At 36.5% G+C, this 25,842-nt stretch overlaps 1 protein-coding gene across 4 annotated transcripts; it reads right to left on the reverse strand.

Annotated features, from left to right (window-relative positions):
* Positions 1-1,860: 1,860 nt before the first annotated feature.
* On the reverse strand, positions 1,861-24,320 carry LOC106143154 (RB1-inducible coiled-coil protein 1). 4 transcript variants are annotated; one of them, XR_009657072.1, is made up of 24 exons: positions 24,111-24,320; positions 23,452-23,595; positions 22,796-22,986; positions 21,796-22,037; positions 21,438-21,565; positions 17,098-17,309; positions 15,870-16,075; positions 13,882-14,064; positions 13,345-13,517; positions 12,857-13,043; positions 12,316-12,599; positions 12,130-12,180; positions 11,682-11,901; positions 9,277-9,809; positions 8,761-9,007; positions 7,996-8,163; positions 7,383-7,519; positions 6,790-6,943; positions 6,369-6,506; positions 5,500-5,614; positions 4,356-4,436; positions 3,602-3,848; positions 3,087-3,228; positions 1,861-2,633 (listed from the first exon to the last, which is right to left on the reverse strand). XR_009657072.1 is itself a non-coding variant. In XM_013345168.2 (23 exons), exons 2-23 carry the CDS (start codon positions 23,517-23,519, stop codon positions 2,549-2,551), a joined length of 3,954 nt encoding a protein of 1,317 aa, XP_013200622.1. In that variant the 5' UTR covers positions 23,520-23,595; positions 24,111-24,320; the 3' UTR covers positions 1,861-2,548. The 4 variants fall into 4 exon arrangements, 3 of the variants coding, with proteins under 3 accessions (XP_013200622.1, XP_060802643.1, XP_060802696.1); XM_013345168.2 differs by lacking the exon at positions 3,087-3,228 and having other exon boundaries at positions 11,778-11,901; XM_060946660.1 differs by lacking the exon at positions 3,087-3,228.
* Positions 24,321-25,842: the final 1,522 nt, after the last annotated feature.

A 25,842-nucleotide genomic window follows, 5' to 3' on the forward strand; every position in this document is an offset into this window, starting at 1 on the left:
CTTACAAAATTATCACTTTGCGCGCGGCTTAATATATTTGACTTAGGAAAGCAACTGTTATAACTAAAGTCTGATGTAGCCGGAGCCATGACGAGAAGTTTTATTAGTACAAAACGAGCTAAAATTTCAAACTAAATCGGTAATTTTAATTCTTAAATATAGGCCTAATATTAATTGATTACGGTTAGAATTCGCGAGTTTTGTACTGGTAAAACCATCGGTTACAATATTCAGGATCGAGGGAGCACAGCACGTTGTATCACAGCTATTGCCGCGGCTCTGTCAGCCCCGTTGCCTGTCCCAGCAAGGCGAGGCCGCAGGCACGACGTGGCCCCACAGAGGGTGCCACTAACATTAAGGCCACAAACAAATTTAACAGGAAGCGATGCCCCATACTTTACAACACAACTTCACATTTTGCGCTTCGACCAAATCTACAATTAACATTAGAACCGCTAAAACAATTACGGACGCAAGTGTCTGTGCTTTTCTTACTATTAATTCTATGTTAACTTTCCGTTTAGGTGATGTTTACGTGGTAGATACAAAATATGATCATATCACTCTGGATAAGCATTAGCATTAAAAGGGTTATAATTCTAAAACACTATAGCTAATTACATAAAAGGGTTAGTCACTCTCGGTATAAACGGCCACCGCGTATTAGGAGCCCGACCGTATTTCGTTATTTGGTTGGAAAAACAATTTAGGAGGTGGCCGCTAACGAGTGCCCCGTCCCTTTCATATAATATATATACCTCAAGTTAATATCAATCATACTATAGCTAAGGTTTGAAATTAGATGTAAACACTATCTACAGAAGTCGAAGAGTTCGAGTAAAATCGAGATCAAGATTATAAGCGTTATTGTTCGCAGAAGCCTACCAACACTTCGAGAAAAATTACTTAAAAAATTGACCGACTGTCACTAAGCAATCAATGTGACTAAGTTTCAAAATTGATCGAAAATAACTTGTCTTATGGCCATTTTGTATCGCGGTCCTCATGTAAGAAAGACAAAATTTAAAAGTATTTTTTATTGAAGGAGATTCGAGATATATAAAGACTAAAGGATTTAATCTGATTGCCAAGGTGGACTGCCTGTATAAGTAAATGCTAAAGTCCCGTTCAAAATTATACATTTACTTTATCTGTTAATTATAAAATGGAAGCTACTTACTGACAAAAACACCTACAAACAAATGCCTCGCATTGTTGTTCCAGGACTTTAGTCAGGCAGTCTTCAAAATTTTCAAGCAATTTGCCAGCATGTTGAATGTCAATTTGACCACAGGCACCAGAATATGCAACCGGTAATACATTTTAATGGGAGCGGTCATTACAAACATATTGGCAGGGTCGCCATGAGATGTTGGAATTAATTGAAAGGTCTATTGAGGTCAAATGTCGTCTTTATTGTCCATAAAATCGTAGGTTATCCCATGCGATACATGTCACATACCATATTACGATTAACGAAAAAGGCATTAACAAAGTCCGCATATCAATGGAAAGCCTTCAAGGTTGAAAAGTGTCCCTTAGCTAATGCGGGTAGAATACACGCTACGCTAGCCACATAAACTCATTCATTGTAGGCAGTCTTAAAAAGGGATGGAAGATGGCGTCACAAAATGGTCATTTGACAGATATTTGATCGGAGGCAACAGTTAAAGAGAATCTTAGGGATGAATGTGTATCTATTCTCTAAAAATACGTCTAATATCTGCGAACTCCATACCATAAGTTAATCTTCCGTGTTCGGTGCTCCTTGCACCCCCAATTCGTATTAAAAAATATATTTCTAAGGAAGAATAAATACGAATAAAAGATATATCTAATAGCCAAATGAAAATGAGAAGGTTCTGGTATTAAAATTTTGTTTATTTTATCATAAGACCGTCATTCGCCAACATTGTTCCCGCTTTGAGTCGACCAATTGATGGTAATCGATTGGTCAACTTACACATACTTTGTGCTGCGGTTATATAAACTTACATCATTGAAATTATGCACAATACAATACAAAAATATAACGTTCCAAAATGTATGTCAGGATATTAAAATATACCAATCACGTTAAACTAGTAACACAACTCATACAGGTAAAAAATAAAAAATGGTATTCACGAATATTTTCGCAAAAAAAAATATAAAGCTTTACGACTATACAAATTTGTACTATTGTGAAGAAATCACCGTCGAATGAAATAATTCGAATCAAACGCCACTTCATAATAAGAAAATAATATCTAATCTAAAAATAAAGAGTAATTTAATATTAAAAGCTATTTTGATGTTAACTTTTATCAACATAATATGATCACAAAGACACGTTATTAGAGTTCATCGATCACAAAGATCCGTCATCGGATCGCGAGACCACCAGGGTCGCAGAGTAGCGGAAGACGTCGACAAAATGGCCGCTCACTCAAAACTCGTTTAAAATTGGAATCGAGAACGTAACGGCGAGCGCACTTCACTTGAGTGACGCGTAGGTTCGTGTGGTCCCCGAGGGCTAGCGGCAGCAGCGCGGGCGGGCGCGGCGGCGTCAGGGCGCGGCCTCCTCGGCCAGCTCGGGCGCCTCGCCCGCCTCGGGGCCCGCGCAGCGCCCCACGCTGCACTCCATGTCCGTCCTGAAAATTATAAAAACTATTTATTGCACCAAAAAGATTATTTTCTACTAGCTGTTGCCCGCGACATTTTTCGCCGTAAAATTACACCTAAGATCTCAATACAAAAAAGGTGACTCTGCATTGCCTTAGAAGGGTCGGGGGAGAATTGCAACATGACAAACAATTCATTTATATGCTGGACCCTATATATGAAACCCAAGAATGAATATATATGAAACCTAATGGATACGGCAACTCAGGAAGACATGATTTTAATTGAACCCAATGTGAATTTCAGAATGTTTATTACAAGATTTGGCTTTGAACTATCAAATATTAGAAAATATTACCATAAACTTTTGTATACTTATAGACAATAGACATGCAACGCAATAGTTCCAGTCTATCGCTACGCTAAGCTGGGTCGACTCCGATCTTCGGAGGACTTCAATAATGTTTTAAAAAATGTCTTACATTACTACAGTTGTGTTCTCTAGGTCTCCTTCACTAGTCTCAATAGAATTCGCCTGGTCTTCTCACGGCTGCGACACAACTGGATCCACTAGGATCCGGCTACCTGGATCCACTTGGATCCAGTATTGACTTTAAAAATAACCTGAAAAAAATCTCAATGCATTAGCGGCGGCCATTTGCTTCTTAGCTGGCTATTCACAAGCCTAATTAGATCCCGTAGGTCATCCGACGTAGTTGCCAAAATCGCTGGGCTATTATTTGACTTGATGGAATCCTCTGAGGTTTAGGTTCTAAGGAAATAATAAGCAATCAAACTCACGTTGTGTAGTGGTGGTGAAAAGTCGAAGGTACCAGCGTGACAGGTCTTGCATTAGATGAAACAGACTAAATGAAACAAACTAAATTACCTAAAGAGCTGAGATCCGACAAGAATGGCGGTGTATTTCCGAACTTGTCACTCGACCTGTTCCCCCACGACCACTCTGCCATGAGCGAAATGACTTGATGAAACTCACATTGCGCTAGCAGTAGACACTTGCATCCTGGCCGGCCATTCGCTGGCTTCTATAGAATCCAGCTGGTCTTCCGATGTCGCGGGCACTGTGGCCGCGCTACTGCTGGACGCTACGCTCGGTTCCGCGGGAGATTTAGGGGACTCCAAGTTGATGAGGGTAGCGGTAGCCACTTCAGCACGACCGCTACCACCAGCATCGTCGGTGGTCGAACTCGTCGACTGACTGTTGTCAACCGATCTGTGCATGTCTGGACGTAACAAAAATAAATTCATTCTTGGCATTAGTCTTAACAAAATATAGAGGACGACGGTTGCGCTTTATGCCCACAATGTACTCCCAAAATTAAATTATACTGGGATTTATTACATGCGTTTTTAAGAGCTCGTACTATATACATACAGTGTTTTCCAAAACATTTTTCTTGAATGTTAAAGTTATAAAAAGAATAAAAGATGAATGAATAGCAAAATTAAAGAATGAAAAACAAAAGGGCATGCAAAAAAACAGAAAGGCATCATAAATCTTTACCGGTTACAGATTTGTAAACATCATTGCGAATTCATTTTAAATTTGTTACTTTTTTTATTTTATTTGCGGCGAGAGCCATAAATATCTAGCTTGAAGAAATAAAATATATAAGCTCTTCTTTCCCTTATTATAACTTCTGCTCACTCTATCCTCTTTAAGATAGAGGGAGATGCCAATACAGAAAGATTTATGATACAAAAACAAAATGAGAAGGAAAAGCAAAGACCTGGGGCATGCATGTAGGTCAACCATTTCTTGAGCGGTCGGTTTTCGCCCAACACGGAGAGAACGCTGCGCTTCATTTTATCTGTAACGCAACGCGTCACGTTACAAATTGTTACAACAATATGAACTAACGCTTGGCCTTCAAATTTAAGATTAAAATTAATAAACTAAAAAAAAAATATGCGATTAAAAAATTAAAAAGAGCACAGTAAAAATTATCGAGCTATATTTTCTTGTTATAGGTATACTTACTCATACAAAGATTATATAAAACATCATCTGCTCGTAAATATAACTTAACAAAACATTTCGTTTCTTCTATGAAAGCAAATTTTACCAATAACTTCGGCTAATTGTCACGCTTTACTATTTAAGAAATTGTTAATAATTAAAACAAAAAAAAAATGTTTGAAGACCAAGCGAACCCATAGCAGCGGAGGATGAATGATAGTGTCATAGCGCTAAAAAAATTAAGAGCATTAATAAATTAGACAAAAGAAATATAGCATTATTAGAAAAAATAAACTTTTGGAGGTATAGGAAGAAGGCTAGTTTACTGGCAGAAGTAAATTAGACCAAAGCAATGAGATAAGCGTATGAGTGACTTATACGTAAATGATTTACAAAGATCATTAACCCGATGATTTTTTTCCCGGTTGTGGTCTTCCTGGGTGGGGTCCGCTCTTGACCATGATTGGCCAAAATGACTGCAGAGTTTAATTTTTCGGCTTATTTTATTCAAGAATAAACACCAACCTTGTGGTTTCCACCACTTTAGAATAGAATATATAATTATCATTCCCATGGATTCCGTCAAAGACGACGAAGGTAAAGCTAATAAACTTGGGATTTGTTTTTGTAGACGACGGGCTAGAAATCTGTTAATAATTAAATCTCAATTCCATAGTTTAGCCATTCAGCTGAACGCGGCCATTTATACTTTTCAAGACTGTCAGCTCTGTCCACTCCGCAAGGGATAAAGTCGTGACTATACGTAAGTACGTATGTAAAAACCACTTATTACCGGAGGACAGAGACCAGTGACATTATTAGTTTTTTTTGCAATGTTAAATGAAAGGATTCCTTGTAATTCCCGAAAGAAGAAAATTTAATTAAGTTACTATTGTATTGAATATATGACTAACCCTGCTTATGCTTGTGGTCGCAGCAAGGCGGCGGCGGCGGCGGCTGCGCGCGCAGCGGCTTCACGTGCACGCGGTAGAAGCGGGAACCACGCGGCATATTGTAGCGGTTCACACTCTGCAGGTATACGTACATTAATACATAAAGTACTAACCTTTTATGAGTCACCTCGGCAATATTCGACGGCGCAGAATAGCGCAATCTACCGCCGAATGAAAACTCGAAAAATAACGACCTTATTACAAGTACATTAAACTTAAAATCCATAAACAAAATGTCTCAAAAGCGGACACTTCAGTTGGCAGGTTCAAATGATGCGCTCTGGTAGGCACAACCGCTCAAATATTTTCGATGAAACGTTTAATAGTGGTAATACTGTAGCTTCACCGTTATAACTGGACATCCATTAAATACGAAGTATACCAACTAAGTATTTAGAATTTATATGATTTGAATAAACAAGGCGAGAGAAAAAACGAAAGAAACTGGAGTACTAAATTATAACAGTTAATAAAAAAAATTCTTGACACAAAAAGAAATAAGAACTCAGCGCCACCTGTCGGTACGAAATTAACACTTTCCAAGTAATATAATTCTTCCTCTAGCTAGCTAATATCTTAATTCGAATGTTTGTTGGTGAGTCTATTTCTATTTCACGCCAAAACTACTAGGATATAAATAAAACTTAGTTTTAACAGACGGGAAAGATAATAAATAGTTATAACAACCTTTTTTTTTTGACACACTATACATTCATGTTATAATCAATAAACATGTAAAATAAGGCACTTCCATAACTTTTTTTATAATTCCAACAATAAAAAGCTAAATACAAAATAAATAACATATTATATATAAAACGAACACTTACCCTTTTAGCATAGCAGTACTCCTTAGACTCGACCGTCGCCACGGCATACAGTTTGCGCTCCGATTCGTTTTTCACGTTCAGACTGAGATCAAGGGCGGCCAGACAATCACTATATACAAAGAACATGACCGGAGCTTCCTATAACAAAAATAATGAATTATTAATATTCTTCAATATAAAAAAAAAACAAAAGCTTATACTCAAACCCGTATACGTTGTCTTCTTCCCTCTAGAATTAATTCCGATTACATACGTTGGTATGCAAGCTAGAATGTCCAGCAACTCTTCCTTCAGCGAGCGTAGGTAGAAGAAATCTTAGCTTGACGTCGCCAGACCAAAGATTCAAAATTCAGAATACCATACGATGTCATTAAATTGATGATCTATGAGAGCTGACGCGCATGATCTACGAGGGCGTTACCTGCAGCACGGTGTAATTGTGGTGGGCGGCGTCCCACAGCACGAGCACGGTGTGCCCGGGGAGGCACGACGACAGGCTCAGCGTCCCCCCGGGGAGCCCCACCGGCGTGTGCGCCACGCCGCGGCGGCTGACCGTCTCCTTCTTGGGGGACGATCTGAGAATACCCCTCAAATCACTACATAGTTTAAAACAAAGACGCTTTACGCTATCTCTCCCTATATATGTTTGAGTCTTTAAAACTACCGCATGGATTTTGATACGGGTTCTTTGCTTAGATTAGATAATTCAAGAGGTTTATATGAAAGTATATAACATCAGCATTGCACTCGTGCAAAACTAGGGCGGGTCGCTAGTATATTATAAATGTTGATCCTGTTACGATTCTCATGATCCGTGGGCAAAGCAATTCAATCCTGATTATTAACAATAAAATATATAACTCTGTTTTTAATTCGGCAATGACGGATCTCGAACGTCATACAGCGTTTGTAAACTTTTCCTTGGATTAGTTTTGGTTAACCTTTAAAACACATTAAGGCTAAAAATACGAAACTAACTGGAAAAGCTTAAATATTATTTAAAAAAATACAAACCTGCCCTCGCTGTCATCTTCTCTGCTCTTCTCCGCTTCGTCTCTGCTTTTCTCCGCTTCCTCTCTCCTCTCCAACTCCTTTTTCAAATCTGCTACTTGCTGCTGTAGCACGGCTTTGTCGTTTTCAAGGGACGCGAACTACAATTATTTTAACAAATATTTTCATAAGACTGTATGCCACATATTCATTAGATAGTATGAAATATTAACGTTCATTAGATAGCTAGACTTAATTAGATTCATTAAATAATTTACATAATACATAGTTGTAAAAACTGGTAAGTTTAATTAAAAATAAAACACCATTCTTATACTTCATTAATCGTTTAATTTATTTCCGCAAAATGAAAAGTAGTTTTTGAATGTGAATTATAAATGAGAGATCGAAAAATGCTCTGCCTAATTCAATAAGAGTTCAATAAGAGAGAATTTGAATCTCAATTCGATCATTAAGCCAGATAGCTGAACGTGGCCTTGCAGTCTTTCAAGACTGTTGGCTCTGTCTACCCCGCAAAGAATATAGACGTATGAATATACATTCATCAATGATGAAATGCGATCAAGGATACGCTGTAAATAGTGATATTACAAAAAGAGATCTAACAGAATCTCACCTGTGTCTTGAGCAGGGCATCGTAATCGTTGGTCTCGGGATCTGTGAGTTGTTGAATTGTGTCCCTGTACTTATTACTTTCCCTGACCAACGCTTGCTCTCGCTCGCGTAATGCGTCCAATTGACGGTCCTTTTCAGCGATGAGGCGACGACTCACGTCGTTACTAACCTGCAATGTAACACAAGTTTTATATTGATGGACCAACGAATGTGGTATTCATCTAGAATTTGACGGCCTCTGTGGCGCAGTCCCTTATATGAAACTCAGCCAGGATAATATTTACAACGAAATTCTTCTAATTTACCTTGGGTTTTGAATGTTTATCTATATAATTATTTATTATAAATATATTTTCGTTGAGTTAGTATTACGTAACGCAAGTTTCGAATTTACTTAACGGCTAACTCAACCTTTGTTATGTTCCCCTATAAATTTATTTAGACAAACTAGAACAATATAAACAAATCTTAATACTTTCATAACATAGTTTCTTCCTGAAAACAAATTAAGATAGTGAAAATGTTACTACATTGTACTAAAACTTGAAGAGATGTTATTTTATCATCCTGACCCTTAGAGCCTACATTTTGACAGCCCATTTATATTTTACCATTGCAATATTGATATTTGTCCCAGTTTGTCATTCAAGATCCAGTTTATTTATTTTAATAAATTAAGGCTACAAAAGTGACTATACAACAACAAACATTTTATAGTTAGTCACAATGGGAAAAAGTGCGTCAATTTATTTTGAAATACACTCACCTGTTTCTCGTTTTCATATTTATTTTTAAAGGATTTCAATTCCTCCTCGAGCTTAAGTCTCCAATCGGCGTCACATTTCGCGACCGCCTCTTTTACCGCCTCCTCCTTTTCCACTTCGGCGTTTTCCTTCGTCTGCATGACGATCGCGTTGTGACTGGAAATTTCTATAACATCGGTTCGTTCTATTTTCTCAAGACTCGATTCGGACGGAGAACGATCCATATTTGTGATTGCTACTAAGCGGAACCTAAAATATTTGATAAATGTAATCAAACAGTTCATTACCAAAGAACATTTGAAAAGACTGAAATGCCACGTTCAACAGTGAGTTTCAATATTGGGATTAAGATTCAAATAATAAAAGTTTGGTAGCCCTTCGCCTAAAAGAAGCATCCCAAGGAAGCAATTGCCTTTTAAAATTCGTACGGAAAGAGAAGCACCTTAGACACAGTATGTTTCTTTGCTACAAGATCTACATCAAAGCTGTACAAAAGAAAACGTGAAAAACGAATTTACCTAGACCGCAATGACTCGATCTCTGCTTTGTAATCCAAATGCATCTTCTCCTGCAACTCTTTTATCTCCACTTGTTTATTCGCATCATATTCCGCCAATTTCTTTTCTAGCTCTTTCACTTCCATTCGAGTTTTTTCCAAAAGATCTTTGGTGTCCTGATGCTCTTTATCTAGTCTCTCTAAATCTTTTTGATGTTCCAATTTCAAATCTTCCTTCTCCCTTTTGAGAGAATCTATGACGTCATCTTTTTGTGTCATGGCCGCTTTCATATCACTCAACTCTAATTCGTGGTCTACAGTCATTCTCTGAGTGTGCTCACGAAATCTTATAGCTGCCTCTTGATTACTTCTCTCCCACCCATCTAAAATTTCTAAATATTTACCCTTAACGAATTTCTTCTGTTCATTAATTTCACCTTTTAATTTAACCAATTCTTCTTTAATAAACATAATATTAGTTCTACATAAACTGCATAAACTTATTAGGAATTCCTGTAGCTTTTCCATGTTGATTTTGTGTGTGTCCATATTGTCCTGAAACGAATATTTCATTTACAATACAGTCAGATACTCTGCTGATAAAGAATAATTACTCTAGATGCCACAAGAAGTTTGTCCAAACATATCCGGCTTATATCAAATTACAAACATCACACGTTTATCAATGAGCTATCATTTTTGTCGGAGGCAAATCAACGTTTTGTTGTTTTTTCAAAAACGCGATGAATTGACAGAATTTTTATTGTAGGAGAAAAAGTGAAAAAACTAAGTTTGTCTATTTAGCAACGGATGAAAACGCAGATAGATAAAGCCGCGCAAAAAGCCGTTTATTCACGCGTTAGCCGTTGCAAACAAAAAAAAAATTACGTAAAATTACACCCTGAATTAGTGTGTTAGTTAACATTACTCTAAACTAGTGCAAAATGGAAGGTAAGTCAGGTTTTGCAGGGGAACTTTATCATGTTCAATCATGATTAAAGCTGGACTAGATTTCTTCTGGCTTTAGTCCCGGTTGCATCCTCATCACAATGGAGAGGAGCCCAGGTATACGCCTTTGACCTTGGATCCTGAATTGGACGCGGACCACACGGTTCGAGACTTGTGTTACGAGATACTTACTCAACGATACTATATTTTATATTAAATAGTTAAATGCCGTTAATTGCCGTGTGGTTCCCGGCACCAATACAAAAAAGAATAATACCACTCCATCTCTTTCCCATGGATGTCGTAAAAGGTGACTAAGGGATAGGTTTACAAACTTGGGATTCTTTTTTAGGCGTTGGGTTAGTAACCTGTCACTATTTGAATCTGAATTCTATCATTAAGCCAAATAGCTGAACGTGGCCATTCAGTCTTTTCAAGACTGTTGGCTCTGTCTACCCCGCAAGGGATATAGACGTGACCATATGTATGTATGTAAATAGTTAAATATATAAACATTTTAGACACAGGCTAATAAGAGAAAGTTCGTTTCTCATCATGCCTTTACGAGGATTCGAACCCGGGACTAACTGTGACACAGACAAGCGCAATACCGTTGCGAAAAATAATGGTCGTCGCTCGGTTTTCATGCTATCCAATGAACGTGTGACATCTAGCCTAATCAAAATCTGTGGGTATATTTTAGAATAAAAAACAAAACATAGCGAGGTTAAACGAGGTCACATAACAAAACAAAGTTTGTTTAAAAAACTAAAGGACTTAAAACAAGATTGAAATGATAATGCGAAATAAAACACTACGCTACAGCTGATACGGGGCCGGTGGAGACAGGAGCAACATAAAACAGCTACACGTACGTTTGTGTGATACCTCACAAGTACAGTGGGCCAAATAGAAAAGTATACCACCTACAGATGATCACTTTTTCAGTGGCCCGTTGTATAGTTGGAAATATAGTTGTATGGAGGTGTCACATAAACGGCGATTGCGAAAAGAATGGCGCTTATACACTCAAGAAACAAACGGATCGAAAACTTTCGATGGTAAAACAATTTTACTGAAACCGCAATAGTGAAAATGAGAACAAATATTTCTCATGCTTTTGCCGAAAATGAAGAAAAACTAAACTTTATAGAAAAAAGAAATTCGTCTAGTTAAAAACGAAATTAGATTTTATAAATATCTATTTATACAAAGGGGACACTGAATCACTGTTTGACATATCAACGGACAGTCCAAAAAGGTCTGCAGATTTGAAATCTGGCAAAGTGGTAATTATTTGTTGCACGCGAACAGAGAACACAAGTATTGAATATACGAATCCGCTGAACGCGGCCTTCCAGTTTATTCGAGATCTCGAAAAAACTGGAAGGACCCTTTAGAGAAACAAATATATGTTGGTATATATAACACATCGAGTTCGATCCGTTCAGTTCCGCTCGCGTCCGCCTATGTATGCACCTGTCCGGGCCGGCCCCACTCCAAGCTGGAGGGCAGCGACTCCTCGATGTAAAAGTCTGAGCTATCGAAGTCGCCCGGAACTACTGATACCCGCACCTCCGTCAGCGTGGCCGCCGCCGCCACCGCGGGCGAGCAGCACGTCGCCGTGTCCACCTTCAGCGCGGGCGTCGCCCTGATTATGTCCTCGAAATAGCCGCCTTTCGCTTCTATTTCTGCGTCACTGAAGGAAAACAATATCTAATAGATTGAGACTTAGCTCAGTCGGTATATTTAAAATGTGACCCTTATATATTTATTTATTTTAGATTATTAAATTTATTGTACAAAACTTTAAATGAGCTGTTAAGAACTCGTTATTAGCAACATACTCCGTTAGACGGTTATACTGAAGTGTTTAAGCAATTATTAAATTGAATCAAATTTGAACAACATAATAAAAAATACTTACGCTTCTGTTTGAGCAATTTCTTCGTTATCTTTGTCATCTGTTGAGACAAGTCTGAAAAAGGAAAAAACAATTTAAGTTTTAGCAGTACAGCTGGGAATTACTATTTGTTAAACCTAAAAACTGCATTGCACTAATAAAAAAATAGATTTATCACGGTAAAAACAAGCTTAAACAATATGTACATACCTTTGTTCAAAAAATTTAACTGTGGCATCCATATCATACTTGGGCACTTCCTCAGTCAAATGCGGGAACGATTTAGCTATGTACTCGACATCGGTGTCCGTGATCCTGGGCAGTTTCGCGTCGAACACGGGCGGCGCTTGAGTTGCGAATGGCGGGGGCAACTCTGTCATGCCCGGGAACAAACTTTTGAGGAAGTGCCCGTCGAAGAGAGTGTTGAAATCCTGTCGCCTCGATGATTCCTCTTCGTGGATTTTCTGCAATTTCGACGCTAGATCTGATGCCCACTAAAATTATAGAAAAATATTTTTAGTTTGAAAACCAGGAGTAGGTACTTTCTTAGTTTCTCATTTTATAGGCTGATCATTCTACACCGTTTGTGTACTTTTTCATATTCTATCTATACACTGTTACCTTATTAAGATCTACTTCGTGCACGGCTAGTACGAAAACGACAGGGCCGCGATCAGCGAAAAACAACGCGAGACGATTGAAGCATTGATAGAAGATCTTTACATATCTTTTTACAAAAGTACACTCTCACCTTAAGATGAGCTTCAGAGAACTTCCTGCGTCTAGCTACTTCGTGTACGGCTCGCACAAAAACGGCAGGGGCGCGATGTAGCTGCGATACTATCACGAAATACCGCGCGAGACGATTGAAACATTGGAACGACAGCATTCCGTGCGCATCTTGCACGGACATCGAGTTTTCTATCATTAGTACCGCCCTGGGAACAAAGCATTTTGTTATAAGATAGTTATCATTTATATTCTCTTATAACAGGTTTATTTGAAAAGGAGTTTTATATGAAGATTAAGGTCAATTTAAAAGACTCATTCTTATTCGACTTTCTCCGAGGATGTTGTTGTCTCACACTAGTAAAGATGCAATCCAAAATTCATTTATACTTCTTGTTTAACTAGCTTCCAATAACGAAGTTGCTTTGCATTATGTTACATCCTCGTAATTCATAGAGGTTAAATTTATATTGATATGGCATTATAAGGAAGTCCATTTACAAAACTTACTCTAATCTAGACTTTAAAATATAAGACAGTTCATCCTTTGACTTAATGATCCGCCTGCGGATATCCGCTATGGCCTGGTGTCCTTTGAGCAGTTTTTCTAGTTGACACCGGTGCGACTGCACCAACGTTGGCAGCACTGACGGATCGCATGCCGTGTTTAGTCGTTCGCGATACTGAAAATATAATGAATATTTATATAGGTTCAAATATTGTGTTTATACTCGTAAGGTGGTATTAAAATTTTTTCTAAAGATTTGTGTTAAGAAATTTTAATATCAAATTGTGTAAACATCTTATTGTCCCTTTTCTTTTCCTAAAAAGAAATTCGCCTACAATTATCTATAAGAGGTAAAGCCTCCTCGAATATTATACTTACTATTCTCGAATTTATCGATGTGTAAGTGTGAATAAAAGATCGATGAAGGTGAATAAAGCAAACGAAAGCATTCAGGGATTGATGGCAAATAAAAATATGTAGTCTCATCCTTCAAGAGACGCTATCATTATGTATGGTGTCACAGAAAGAAAGCTCTTTACCTGTATGAGCGAGGCAGCCTGATCGTGCTGGTCCTTCTCCCTTTTCCTCACTTCATTCAACAACTGATCGAGGCGATACAACCGTTCCTCTATGCCCTTGATCTGCTTCAAACCGTGAAGATTCGCATATTCTAGAATGTGACATAATTCTTCTTCGTGCTCTTTCAATGGCTCTGTCTCGATCTGTCGAAACAAGTTAATTAGGCTGTAGAAATAAAAAGAAAACCTAGAAGGTGCAAAACTTGCACATTCTAAGATACATAAACCAAAATGTTCTAATTAATAGAACATTAATTTCGCAAAATGTCTATTTTCCAGTGCCAACGTGTAATAAAACAGCGATCAGGTAGATATGGAAATCGATAAACGCTTTCAGATAATCCATAAATCTACTTGTACATTTCTAATTGACGGCGGTAATTTGATTGCATTCATAGTAAAGGACCAGTTAGTAGATGTTCCGCTTTTATTATGGAAACCGGACAGCGATAGTTTTACGCGCGAACAAAACGGCGTCGCTGCTACCTACATAAAAATACCATAAATAAAATTATTACCTTAAAATAACAGTTTTTAGTGTTTTATTACATATAGATTAACAACAACGTGAACTGTCTACTTCGTAAGGGATAAAGACGTGATTATACTATATAGTATGTATATATGTACCTAAGGTGAAATTTATCTTTCTACTATCAAAAACAATCGCTAATCTATTATTCGAGTTAACTAGGAAACTTTATTGATGACGTACATAATTATTATTCTCATGAATGTTTAAGCAAATTTGTAAATACAGTTCCGCAAATGGCCTTGAAACGACCTAAAATTTCCAAAACAAAAATAGATTTCAATCATTCTCTTTCTTTTTTGTATTTTTATATAATACCGGTAATTAAATAAATTTATTTGATGCCGTGTCGTTCCCGACACTATAGAACAGGACAACTCCAACTCTGGCTATTCCCATGGATGTCGTTAAAGACGACTAAGGGATAGGCTAATTAATAAACTTGGGATTCTTCTTTTAGGCGATGGGCTAGCAACCTGTCACTATTTGTTTCTCAATACAATTTAAGCTATACAGGTGAACGTGGTGATTCGGCCTTTTCAAGACTTGGAAAATTGACTTGGAAACTTTGTTGGCTCTGTCGACTCCGCAAGGGATATATACGATAATATGTATGTATATAATTTATTCAATCGGTCCCGTATAATTCTACGCAATATTCAAGAAACACATTGTTTTGTTTATACTACACGGCGAAAAGTGTGTCACGATTAGATTTTATACCTTTCCGATAAGTGCGTAGAAACTAATATTTCGCAATCACAATAGAATCATGTATTGTTATCAAAATTTAGACCTATATTCGTAGCTAAACATATGATGTACTTAGATCACAATTTGACATCGTTATTAGTTCCAGTTCAATCTAAGTACGAGTATGTACGCAGTCAACACAGATAATTGGTAAATGGGTCACTAATTAAGATTTAAGACTCCTTAAGAAAATAATTCGACTTATTCAAATATATTGGTAGCAAACAGTAGGCCTGTATACTCATTTATGTTGTTGACATTGGTAAATCAGTCATTAGTTTCTCGTGTATGTTATATATGTTTACCTACATGTTTAATTTTCGACTGTGTGTAAATAGTTCAACCTCGTTCATTTGTTATATTTTATGTTATCCCTCTCTATATATCTCTCTGTCTCTGTGATAAGAAGGAGATCAAGTAATTGTTAACATAAAATCAAACACCATTATCAAAAAATCGTAGATTCGCCTTTGACATGGGCGTTCATAAGAATAAAAAAGTATTTCAGTTAAAAATAATATTTAGCCAATGGAAAGCTAATAAACTTGGGATTGCCTCCGCCTACCTCGTAAGAGATAATGACGTGATGATGTATATAATATTTATTGTGTATAAAATGAAAGTTTCATGTTCCTTACATATACAGAATGTTCATATTTCTTACCAGTGTGAGTCCTTTTTGGCAGTAATCGATTATATCTTGTAACGAATCTTTGTTGCCCCTCGCCAATATCCAATGCAACAGAGTGAGTTCATCTTTGCTCTCTGAGGAATACCTTCCGAATCGCATCCCTTCGTCAGACTCCTGCACCGGCCGGTCGTCCGACTGCATCGAATCCTTTTTTGCTGCCGCATCTTTTTGTTCGAATACTGTAATAAATATTACGGATTTATTTCAAATGGGTATTTATTTAGGAATATTTACGTTGGGAGTCTTTCCCACACATAAAACTATTAGCCATTAAGTTCTAGGAGTGTTTCATTGTAAATTGTGCACAGATCTTTCCAAGTTATTTAATCAATATAACTTTTATGACACAATCTATAAACAATGTATAAAGGAAATTGATTGACTGATTGACATCAATGCAGATGTCAAAATTCTGGGGCTAAACATGTGAAATTTGGCATAGTTTTGGTTGGGTACCCCGAAATTCAATGAGAATGAATTATATAATAATGGTAAGATTAGGAATGTCAGATTATATAAAAATTTATAATTACTGACCTTTGCCATCCATTTCACCTTAAAGTGACACCTTACAACTTAATGATATTAAGAGCGGAATTAAAAAGGCCGTAACATTTTTTTTTATAATTTTATTCCTTTACTGTCCAAGTAAGTATCAAGTCATGAAACATGAGAAGTCGTGCAACAACTTTGCTAACCCTAAATATATCTTTTCACCTTTTTTCTAGGTAAGTTAGTAATTAAAATTAAACAAAGTACGTAGGACATTCAACATGAAAAAACGTTCATAAGTGCTATCAGTAAGCCATAGAGAAAACATTATTCATTACCAGAGCCCGGAAGTGTGTAGTAACGCATTATACATTAAAATACACCTCACATACACGCCAAGTCTATTATTGTTCTACTTTTTGTGTCGGAGGTCAAGATTCGCATGAGTTACTATGGCGGTAATTGTGATACGAGTACTAATACGGATATAAGTATTACACACGTACGAGTATATACTAGCATCTAGTCGGCCTTCACGATTAAATGATTATTAGCTTCTATGTTACACGGTGGAACAGCTTTCTAGCGTAATAATTTTTTAATGATTTGTAAATTTGAATTAAATAATACAAATATTCAGTATTAATATATATAATAAAACTGAACCTTAGACTATACAATACAATCATTTTTATAACAATTTACTTACCATCTTCTTCAGACAACTTGAACGCCTCGACTCCAAATTCCTGGTGTTTCGTCTCCGAGCTGTTGTCCAGCGGATGGCTGACCCTGTATAGGTTTCCCTCGAAGTCTGCCTCTTCAAACACATCGAAACCAGAGAACCGATGGGCTTCAGCGTTCACTTGCAACGCCGGCAGTATCGGAATTTTACCTAGTGCTTCTAATACTTCGTTGAGTCTAAAACAAGCAACATGACATATAATATTCCACCATGGGGTATTTCTCAATTCTTGCTTGTTAGCTTTGAAACTCTTCAACCTTTTTAATTTATCCTTTTATTACGGGACAAATTACACAAATCAAGTTAGCTCCAAAATAAGTTCGATCCATGTGTTGTATCATAAACTCATCGGTACAATATTTAATAATAAATACTTTAATAGATAAACATCCAAGACCCAGGCCAATCAGAAAAAGCTTTTTTCCATATCTAACCGGGGATCGAACCCGGGATCTTTTGGTTCAGAAGCCAGAACCCGACAACTGCGCCAATCAGATCGTCAATTCGCAAATTGACATTGGTCTTCACATGCTTATGAAAGATTATGGCCGTAGTACCCACTTAAGGTTTATATTCAATTGTACTTAATCAATTCTAACTCTTAATGTTAGTAACAGATAGTAAAGTACATCCAGTAAACAATATTTGACACTTAAATATTCCATCAATAACACGCCACAAAATTACAAAAATATGTGGTTTAGACACTCATTGTTTACATAAGTACCCGGTCACACTGCGTAAAAATAAAATTGACAACATACAGTTGCGGAGACAGTTTGATGACGTAACGGAGAAAATAAACATACATACATACATAAAATCACGCCTCTTTCCCGGAGGGGTAGGCAGAGACTACCTCTTTCCACTTGCCACGATCTCTGCATACTTCTTTCGCTTCGTCCACATTCATAACTCTCTTCATACAAGCTCGGCGGTTTCGGGTACTTTTGACCTGACCCTTTACCAGGACGTCCTTAATTTAATTTGTTTCTTATATGCCTTGAAAAGAGCCAAACATATCGTCTCGTCTCCATGTCCAATGGTACTAGACAGAAATGCAACTGCTGCATAATAAAGATGTAAGACGTAAAGGAGCGTAAATATTTGTAGCCTCAACGCGGAAGCTAACCCAATTCCTATTTGTTCCGCCACTATCAAGCAATGTACTCCTTATAACGTGGACTCAATAAACATTATGTCCATATATTTTATATATTATTGTTTATATGAAACAGTGCATCTCGCTGGTGTATTAAAATGTGCTATATACTATATAGCTAAATGTATGCCGGTAATTAAGGTCAGTGGCTTAGAGCAAGTTGTCTCAAGGATGTGAGGCATTTGATGATCAAGGTCAATGCTGTGTTAGACAAGTGGGTATTTTTAAGGGTACGAGTATGTCATTAAAGTTACATACGTAAGTGTACGATCGCGTTCATATCTGCAGTCATAGTTTTAAAATTCTTACGGGTTAAAATAGCGTGCACTGTGGTTCCACTAGATACACACACACATGCATATTTAAAAGAATAAATATTCCTTCAAATGAATACGGTCTTTAATACCAATGATTACTAAGTAAAAGAGTTTATTATTCTATGACATATAATATAACAAAACAGAAAGAGACGGTAATCAACGATGGCCGAACTGGGCCCGATAATTGTCGATCGAAATATCGTCGTCTCTCATTATTTGCATAAGATTTGCCTATAGAGGGAAGCCTGCCAGACTTATGTCATTTTAATAAGGTTGAAAGTTTGTCTGCACCGACCCTAACATAGGTAGTGGTTCCTTTGACAGTTATTGGGTAGCAATTTTATTACTTCGTGTGTGAGAGTGTGAGATCTAAGATATATTAGATAATCTCGCTTGCTCACACTCGCTTGTTCTATTTACTAGAACTACTCTTATCTTTTTTTGTCTATTTTAGTGTTATTGACAATTTTTAATGTTTCAAGGTGCTATTTGAACTAAGTAACTGACTGACAAACCAACTAACTGATATCTAAGAATTACAATACCCGTGTTTTTAAACACGGAAATCAGCAAGAAATATTAAACAAGAGGGAGCAAAATAAAACATTCAATAATTAAAATTAGTAAATTTTATTGAAACAGTTTACCTATAGTTTTATTTACATATTGATTATTATATAAAGCTATACATATATAGTTTATTACACTAATTGTATCATCCACTTATCTCCTGTTATTAAGGTTACAGCTTAATTATTCGTTTTCATAAAGAAAAGATATTGAAGCTGTCCTTAAAATACTATCTAAGTAATTAGTACTTTTAATATAAATTGGCAGAGCCTTTCACGCACTATATGGACTCGATGCATAGGGCAGTTGTCTTGCACAAATGATATTGTTGGCATATCATCAATCGGATAAATACACCGCACAGTTGGTAACATGGTTTCTTCCAGCACTTGCACATAATGATCAGCTGTAACGCGTTCTGCTATCCACACCTGTTCTCCAGGTCCAGCAGCATTCATCCAGATCCACATATTTACAGAGATGTGTCCAGACTCCATATTTGGCACAATATTTTTTTCTTCATACCGAGTTGCATTTCTTCGCCATAAATAAATGAAGTCTACCGTGTTGTGATGACATAAAATAAACGAACTTTTCGTCCGTAAATATCGCTTTTTTCCAGTCAAAATCCAAATACTGCCGAACAAATTCTAAACGTTTTTGCTTATTTATTTCTGATAAATACGGCTTTCTTGCTGGCTGTCTGTGGTGTAGTCCCTCACGGTGCAAACATAAAACAGTAACCGTAGTAAACTGATGTGTCGAGCTGTTCCGCTAATATTCTGGTCGGTATGAAGCCATTATTTTCGTACTGTTCCACCATGGATCTCCGCTGTGTGGCGTGTCGCTGTGTTGATTAGCGGACGACTTTTTTTTTTTCACTACCCTCTTCTTGAGGGCGGGTTACTCAACTTGTTGTTTATTGTGTTATTTGTGTGAATGTGTGAGTGATAGCAGCGGTGCAAGCTATAAAGTTTTGCGAACTATGACTGCAATTATGAACGCGACCGTACCATTAAATAATCATTGGTAAAGTAGCAAAAATTAATTAAATTGATATGACAGATGTTCAAAGACAATAAACGTTTGCCTATTTTGTGTTCATTTACATTTAAACGTACATATGTACGTACGATATAATTTTGAAAGCCAGTAAAATTAAATTTTTTATTAAGATGTCAAATAAATTGATTTGCTAGACAACAAACTAACATGTGAGTAAACCACAGATAATTATTTACTTTTTGTCTCATGCCAAAGTAAATAGCTTACATTCAGTCGTCACGCTCTCATTGCTAAACAATAAGTACTTGTTAGTAATGAATCATGGCAGGTAAGGTAAATAATGCATAGTAAATGTATAGTTTATCTACGATAGGTTCAACGCTCCAAGAATCTTTCTTATCTACTCTAGCATTGATAAAGTACAAATTCTTAAGATGTGTAATTTTTGAGAGAACCGGTTCAACAACCAAATTGAAAGACACGTAATTTTCAGGTATAATAAACATTTACGCTATTGTAGTTGAAACATTAATTGACGGAACATATTATAACTATTTTTAATTTTTTTTTACCAAAGAATGAGTTATTTTTCTTTTTTTATCATATTCATAAAACAGCATCAAATTTTGCAAAACTATATGACACGACACTATATGAGTTCAAATCGTGATGGTCACATATCGTCCATATGACCCACAAGTCAACAGCGAGTGTGATTCAATAAGGATATCTGGCATTGGCCGAATTAAAACCTAAGTAGTTGCTATGACATTGGTTTAAAAATTATTTTACTAGTGATAAACGAAAATTATACCAAAGTAGTTCATAATTTGTATCACATTAAGAGTGTCAGGAGGCTTCATGGAAACATGTTAGATAATTCCAGGATAACGTGTACAGCGCCGTCAATTTTCAGGATGATATGAGGCAAAAGATTATATTTTTTTCGTTTTCTTCTACAATCATCTTTCATTGGATCTGTTTACAATTATCATTTATTTTTATAATAAAATAATGTAGAGCATAAACAAACAATATTGGAGTGTAGGACGCTTAACAGCATTAGGTACAGGAGGGCACTTAATGCTGCTAAGCGGACCACAGTTATGATTAATCAGAGAAAGTGATTGAAGTACTAACGCACAATTATTTTTATTAATCTCGATGCTAATTAGTTTCTATTAAAAGTAGACGTAGTTTCTATATGCATTAGATGACGCTAAATGACATCGTCCTAATGAACTTACGTATTCAGTTGCTGATGGTATTCCTCCTTTTTCGCGCGATGCTTCTTGAACGTTTCTTTGAAATTTCTTGATCTGTCGCAAAACTCGTTAAATATATCTTCTAAGTTCGCTACCACTGCCGCCCAACCCTGAGTACAATGTCAATAAAAGGCTTTATTTTTTATACCCACCCAAGTGTTCAACACACAATGGAAAAGTCTTTATTAAATAAAAACTCATTACACTAAAAAATTTCCTACATATGTAAGTATAGAAATACCAACAATATACCATGCATTGGTTAAAACTTCTTCCAATACCCGACTATTTTTAGTAATATCAAATAGACTAGACGACGTTACTTGATAGCTTAACATACCTGATGCTGAAGATGCTGCTCATGTACCAATTGTTCACAGCTCCTAGACAGCTCATGCGCGAGGTCACTGAACCTCTGCGCAAGAGTCGCGCAGGCTATGACCGTGCTGACAGTGGCTGGCAGAGAGCAGCACTTGTCCACGCTCGCCTTGAGGTCAGCAAACGACTTTCCATCGAAACTCCTCTCCCCACTCCGGAATTCACCTGATTCTAACTCCAATATTGGACTGAGATCGCTGCACACTGTTAATAATATTGGCGCGTTTACCATATGCGCGCTTTCAGAAGGCTTATTCACGAACGTTGACAAGGCATCATGTTTTGTCTTCGAAACTATTCTACATTCTTCTAGCATAAATCACGGTTTCATCCTCACCTCTACATAGAGGAGCCCGTGTTGCATGAGCGACCACTATCCTGGATTGGGTTAATCGGGGTTTGCACAAAGCGACTCCCGTTTTAGATCATCTTTACTCATTCAGCCTTAATGGGTGAATTGCCTCATAATTCATTCCCTCACCATAAAAGCATCGGAGTATCAGAGTAATTGGCACATCCCCTCTCTCACAATTTATTCATTTCAAATATAGAAAAAGTGGAAAATAAAATATATATACCTTGTTTACAATCATGAATAAGCCTGCAAGTGAAAATCAAGACTGAGGCAGTAAAGATTTCCATCATTTAAGTTCATTCATTTCTTTATATTTATATTTATCACATAAGTTTTTAAATTTTATTACTATAGATGATGATGGATTAATGCACTCCATGAATGATGTAATAGTTTCTAATAAAAACCGCCTCAGCAAGTTTTGGTTTGGTTTATAGAACCATTTAGTAATACTAATTGATGTTATTGTATTGCTGACCACATAATGAGGTAATAATTGAAAACACTTAAATTAATTGGGACCTGTATAACTTATTTGTTAGTAAATTGACTTAATTACCTAGTTTTGAAATATTTTAATAACTAGTGAATGGAATATAGAACTTACTTGATTTCTTTAGATGACTCTCTTTAACTGACGGCTTACTAAACATATATATAGGGTTTGTGTCTGTGCCTGCACTGTATGATGACACCATGTGGTCAGATTTCAGGACCTCACCACCACTGACCAATAGCACCAGGGAACTTGAAGGTGTCTTCGTCTTTCTTTCTATAGCAGCTTTTAACATGGCCACTCTGTTTAACAGAAGCAAAATGGAAAACTTTGGAAGGGATTTCCACTAAGACAATACATAAATACAAATACACATTTATTTATTATCTTTCATGTACTAAATCTAGCATTTAACCTAATTTAAAAATTTCTCCCCTCACCACTTAAAAGGCAATACAGAGGGTAATCTTCTATTTATTGAGATATATGAACAAAAGTTGCAGTTGCTGGCAACAGCTAGATTTTTTAAACAGGCTTGGATCTTCAACCTCTTCTCATACCAGAGGCGCACTAAGATTGAGGTTTTCTCAGTTTGACATGTATGTATGTAAGTTTGTATGTTCATATGTTTGTCTATGATTATCTCACGTTTCGCTGAACCTATTATGATGAGGTTTTCAGGAAAGTGTTGCATGAAGCCATTTGACCTGTACAACCATTGCTAGAGAGCCTTACCCAGTAGGTACATTAAATGGCAAAATACTTACGTTTGCAAGGTCAGACTCATGTCATAGGTGGTCATCTGACCAGCATCTACATGGAACACATACAACATTGTGAATGAAGAGAACTGAACTTGAAATCAAAAGGAATCCAGCACTACTGCTCTTTACTGATAATCCCCACCAAGACTGCAAAAAAAATTATAAATTCAATTAATGTTAATTTTTACAATATCATTGATGACCCAAGCATTAGAATCAACCTTAAGTTTTATTACAATATTTTACTTACATTCTTTGGTATGGTATTTGTGAAATAATTTTAAAATATTATGCTTTCTTTTATTTTTATTACTCAATTTAAAATGTACTAAATATTTCGTATGATGGAACAAATTTGGGTCTACATAAAAAAAAACACAAAGGAAGATCCCTTTACGTCAACTTTCGGCGCGTCCAAGTCAAAAAGCAAAAAATGTATTCAAAACAAACAATAGTCCTTACACCTGGGATTTATCAAAACAATTTACAGCAAACAAGATACATGATGTGCTTGTCTTTGATCACGCTAATATACATTTACTTATTCAAAGATATCATCCAAAACAACATTTTCCGAAATTATTACAATGCCAGATCGTTAAAGTGGAACGTGGTATTTTTTGCGTTTGAAGACATTTGAACAACAAAGATTCATCACTTACCAACTACAGTTTCCAGATATCACACAATTACACTCCAATCCATGTCTTTATATTATACCATACAGAACCCTAAGGGCTAATGTTTCATCTAGAAATATATTTGTTGAGCTATAGTGAAATAACACAGCAATAAATGACAATGAATTCGATTTATTTTCTTAGGTCATAACACCACCATTGCTCGATAATCAACTCAGCTGACAGCATTAATGTTACCAGTAACCAATTGAAAATAACATTTACCAAACGTACAGTGCATGGTAGTTTTTATTATTATTAAAGTTTAACTTCTCTACATTTAATTAGTCGTCTTTTAAAATTTTCGCATAAAATAATTGTTATCAGTTTGGAATTGAAAGTGATGATGATATTTTATCTTTTTCATCATAAATGCTTGATTCGAAATTCGTAAGGCACCTCTAGTTCTAGTTCTAATCACAGAACAAATAAAAAAATTGTGAATTGAAATTTTAATATTTTCAAGACTACTGTCTCTGTCTACCTTTTGGCAAAACGCTAATGGATAATATTGTTCAGCATGGGCTAAACGACGGTGTCAACAGTGATCGACAATATCTCTGCAAGGTATTTTGGCGGGAACCCAAACATCAAGTTGTTTGTACATACATACCATCACGCCTGTCTCTCATTGCGGTAGGCAGAAACTATGGATTTCCACTTGCTACGATCCTTACAGACTTCTTCCGCGTCCTCCACTCGGATTACTCTGTTCATGCATATTCGTCGATTATAAGTACTTCTAACATCTCCCTTTTTTAAGACATGATCAGACACAACGAAACGCGACGTTGTGTAGAGCTGCGTAGGCACTTTGATAACAGTAAGAATTTATAACCAAAATTCCTAACTGGGTAAATAATAATATCGGTACAAGTCTATATATATGTGCAAGCACAAAACTACTATATTGGGAAATTTTATACAATATTGCAACACCGGCATTAATTTAGTTACGTTTTGATTGTTTATACTTCGTTATTTTCGTAGAGTGTACATTGGCAATGATATGAATAAAACTTAATCATCCATTAACTTTTTAATAAAATGATGTAATGTAGCCATATCACAGATTTGAAAACATGAGCCCTATATATATATAATATGTATTTAGGTATACTACTTTAATTAGGTACATTTACGAGAAAGGGCAAATTTTTTCCATCGGTGTTGCCGAACTAGCGATAGGTACCTACTAGTAGCCCACATACTTTTGGCTATGCTCTTTGGTTTTACTAAAAGGAATTGTCTTTTACTCACAAGTTTTATTACTGCCTATGCTATGATCACGTTTTTATAAACATAAACCCAGACTTACAGGATGATTGGGTAGGTGAGTCAGATTTTTACACAAAGCGACAGTCTGACCTCCGCAAGTGCAGTTTTGCAGTGGAACCTCGCCCATCATTTGGTTACCTTAATGCAGTGCTGAGGTTTCCTAGCTTTATTTTTCCTCCTCGTAAAAGCATCCATTAGCGTAAGTACTTAACCTAAGAAGGTACAGTGGGTCCTACCTTATCAAACGTGTACCACATCTTTCCCATGGATGTCGTAAAAGGCGACTAAGGGAAAGGCTAATAATCTTGAGATTCGTCTTGCAGGCGATGGGCTATCAACCTGTCATTATTTGAGTCTCAATTTCATCACTAAGCCATACAGCTGATCGTGGCATTTCAGTCTTTTCGAGACTTTGCGGTGAAAGTGGAGCGTCGGT

This window comes from Amyelois transitella, chromosome 2 (genome assembly GCF_032362555.1).
Source record: "Amyelois transitella isolate CPQ chromosome 2, ilAmyTran1.1, whole genome shotgun sequence".
NCBI classification, from domain to species: domain Eukaryota; kingdom Metazoa; phylum Arthropoda; class Insecta; order Lepidoptera; family Pyralidae; genus Amyelois; species Amyelois transitella.

What these genes read in the sequence shown, in the direction of transcription:
- LOC106143154 (XM_060946660.1), bottom strand. Translation starts at nt 23,519, where the DNA reads ATGTTGTATGTGTTCCATGTAGATGCTGGTCAGATGACCACCTATGAC. An exon ending in GAGTCATCTAAAGAAATCAA is followed by an intron (nt 22,038 to 22,795) that starts GTAAGTTCTATA and finishes TATTATTAACAG; the next exon opens with TGTGCAGCGATCTCAGTCCA. An exon ending in ATCGAGTCATTGCGGTCTAG is followed by an intron (nt 9,008 to 9,276) that starts GTAAATTCGTTT and finishes CAAATATTTTAG; the next exon opens with GTTCCGCTTAGTAGCAATCA.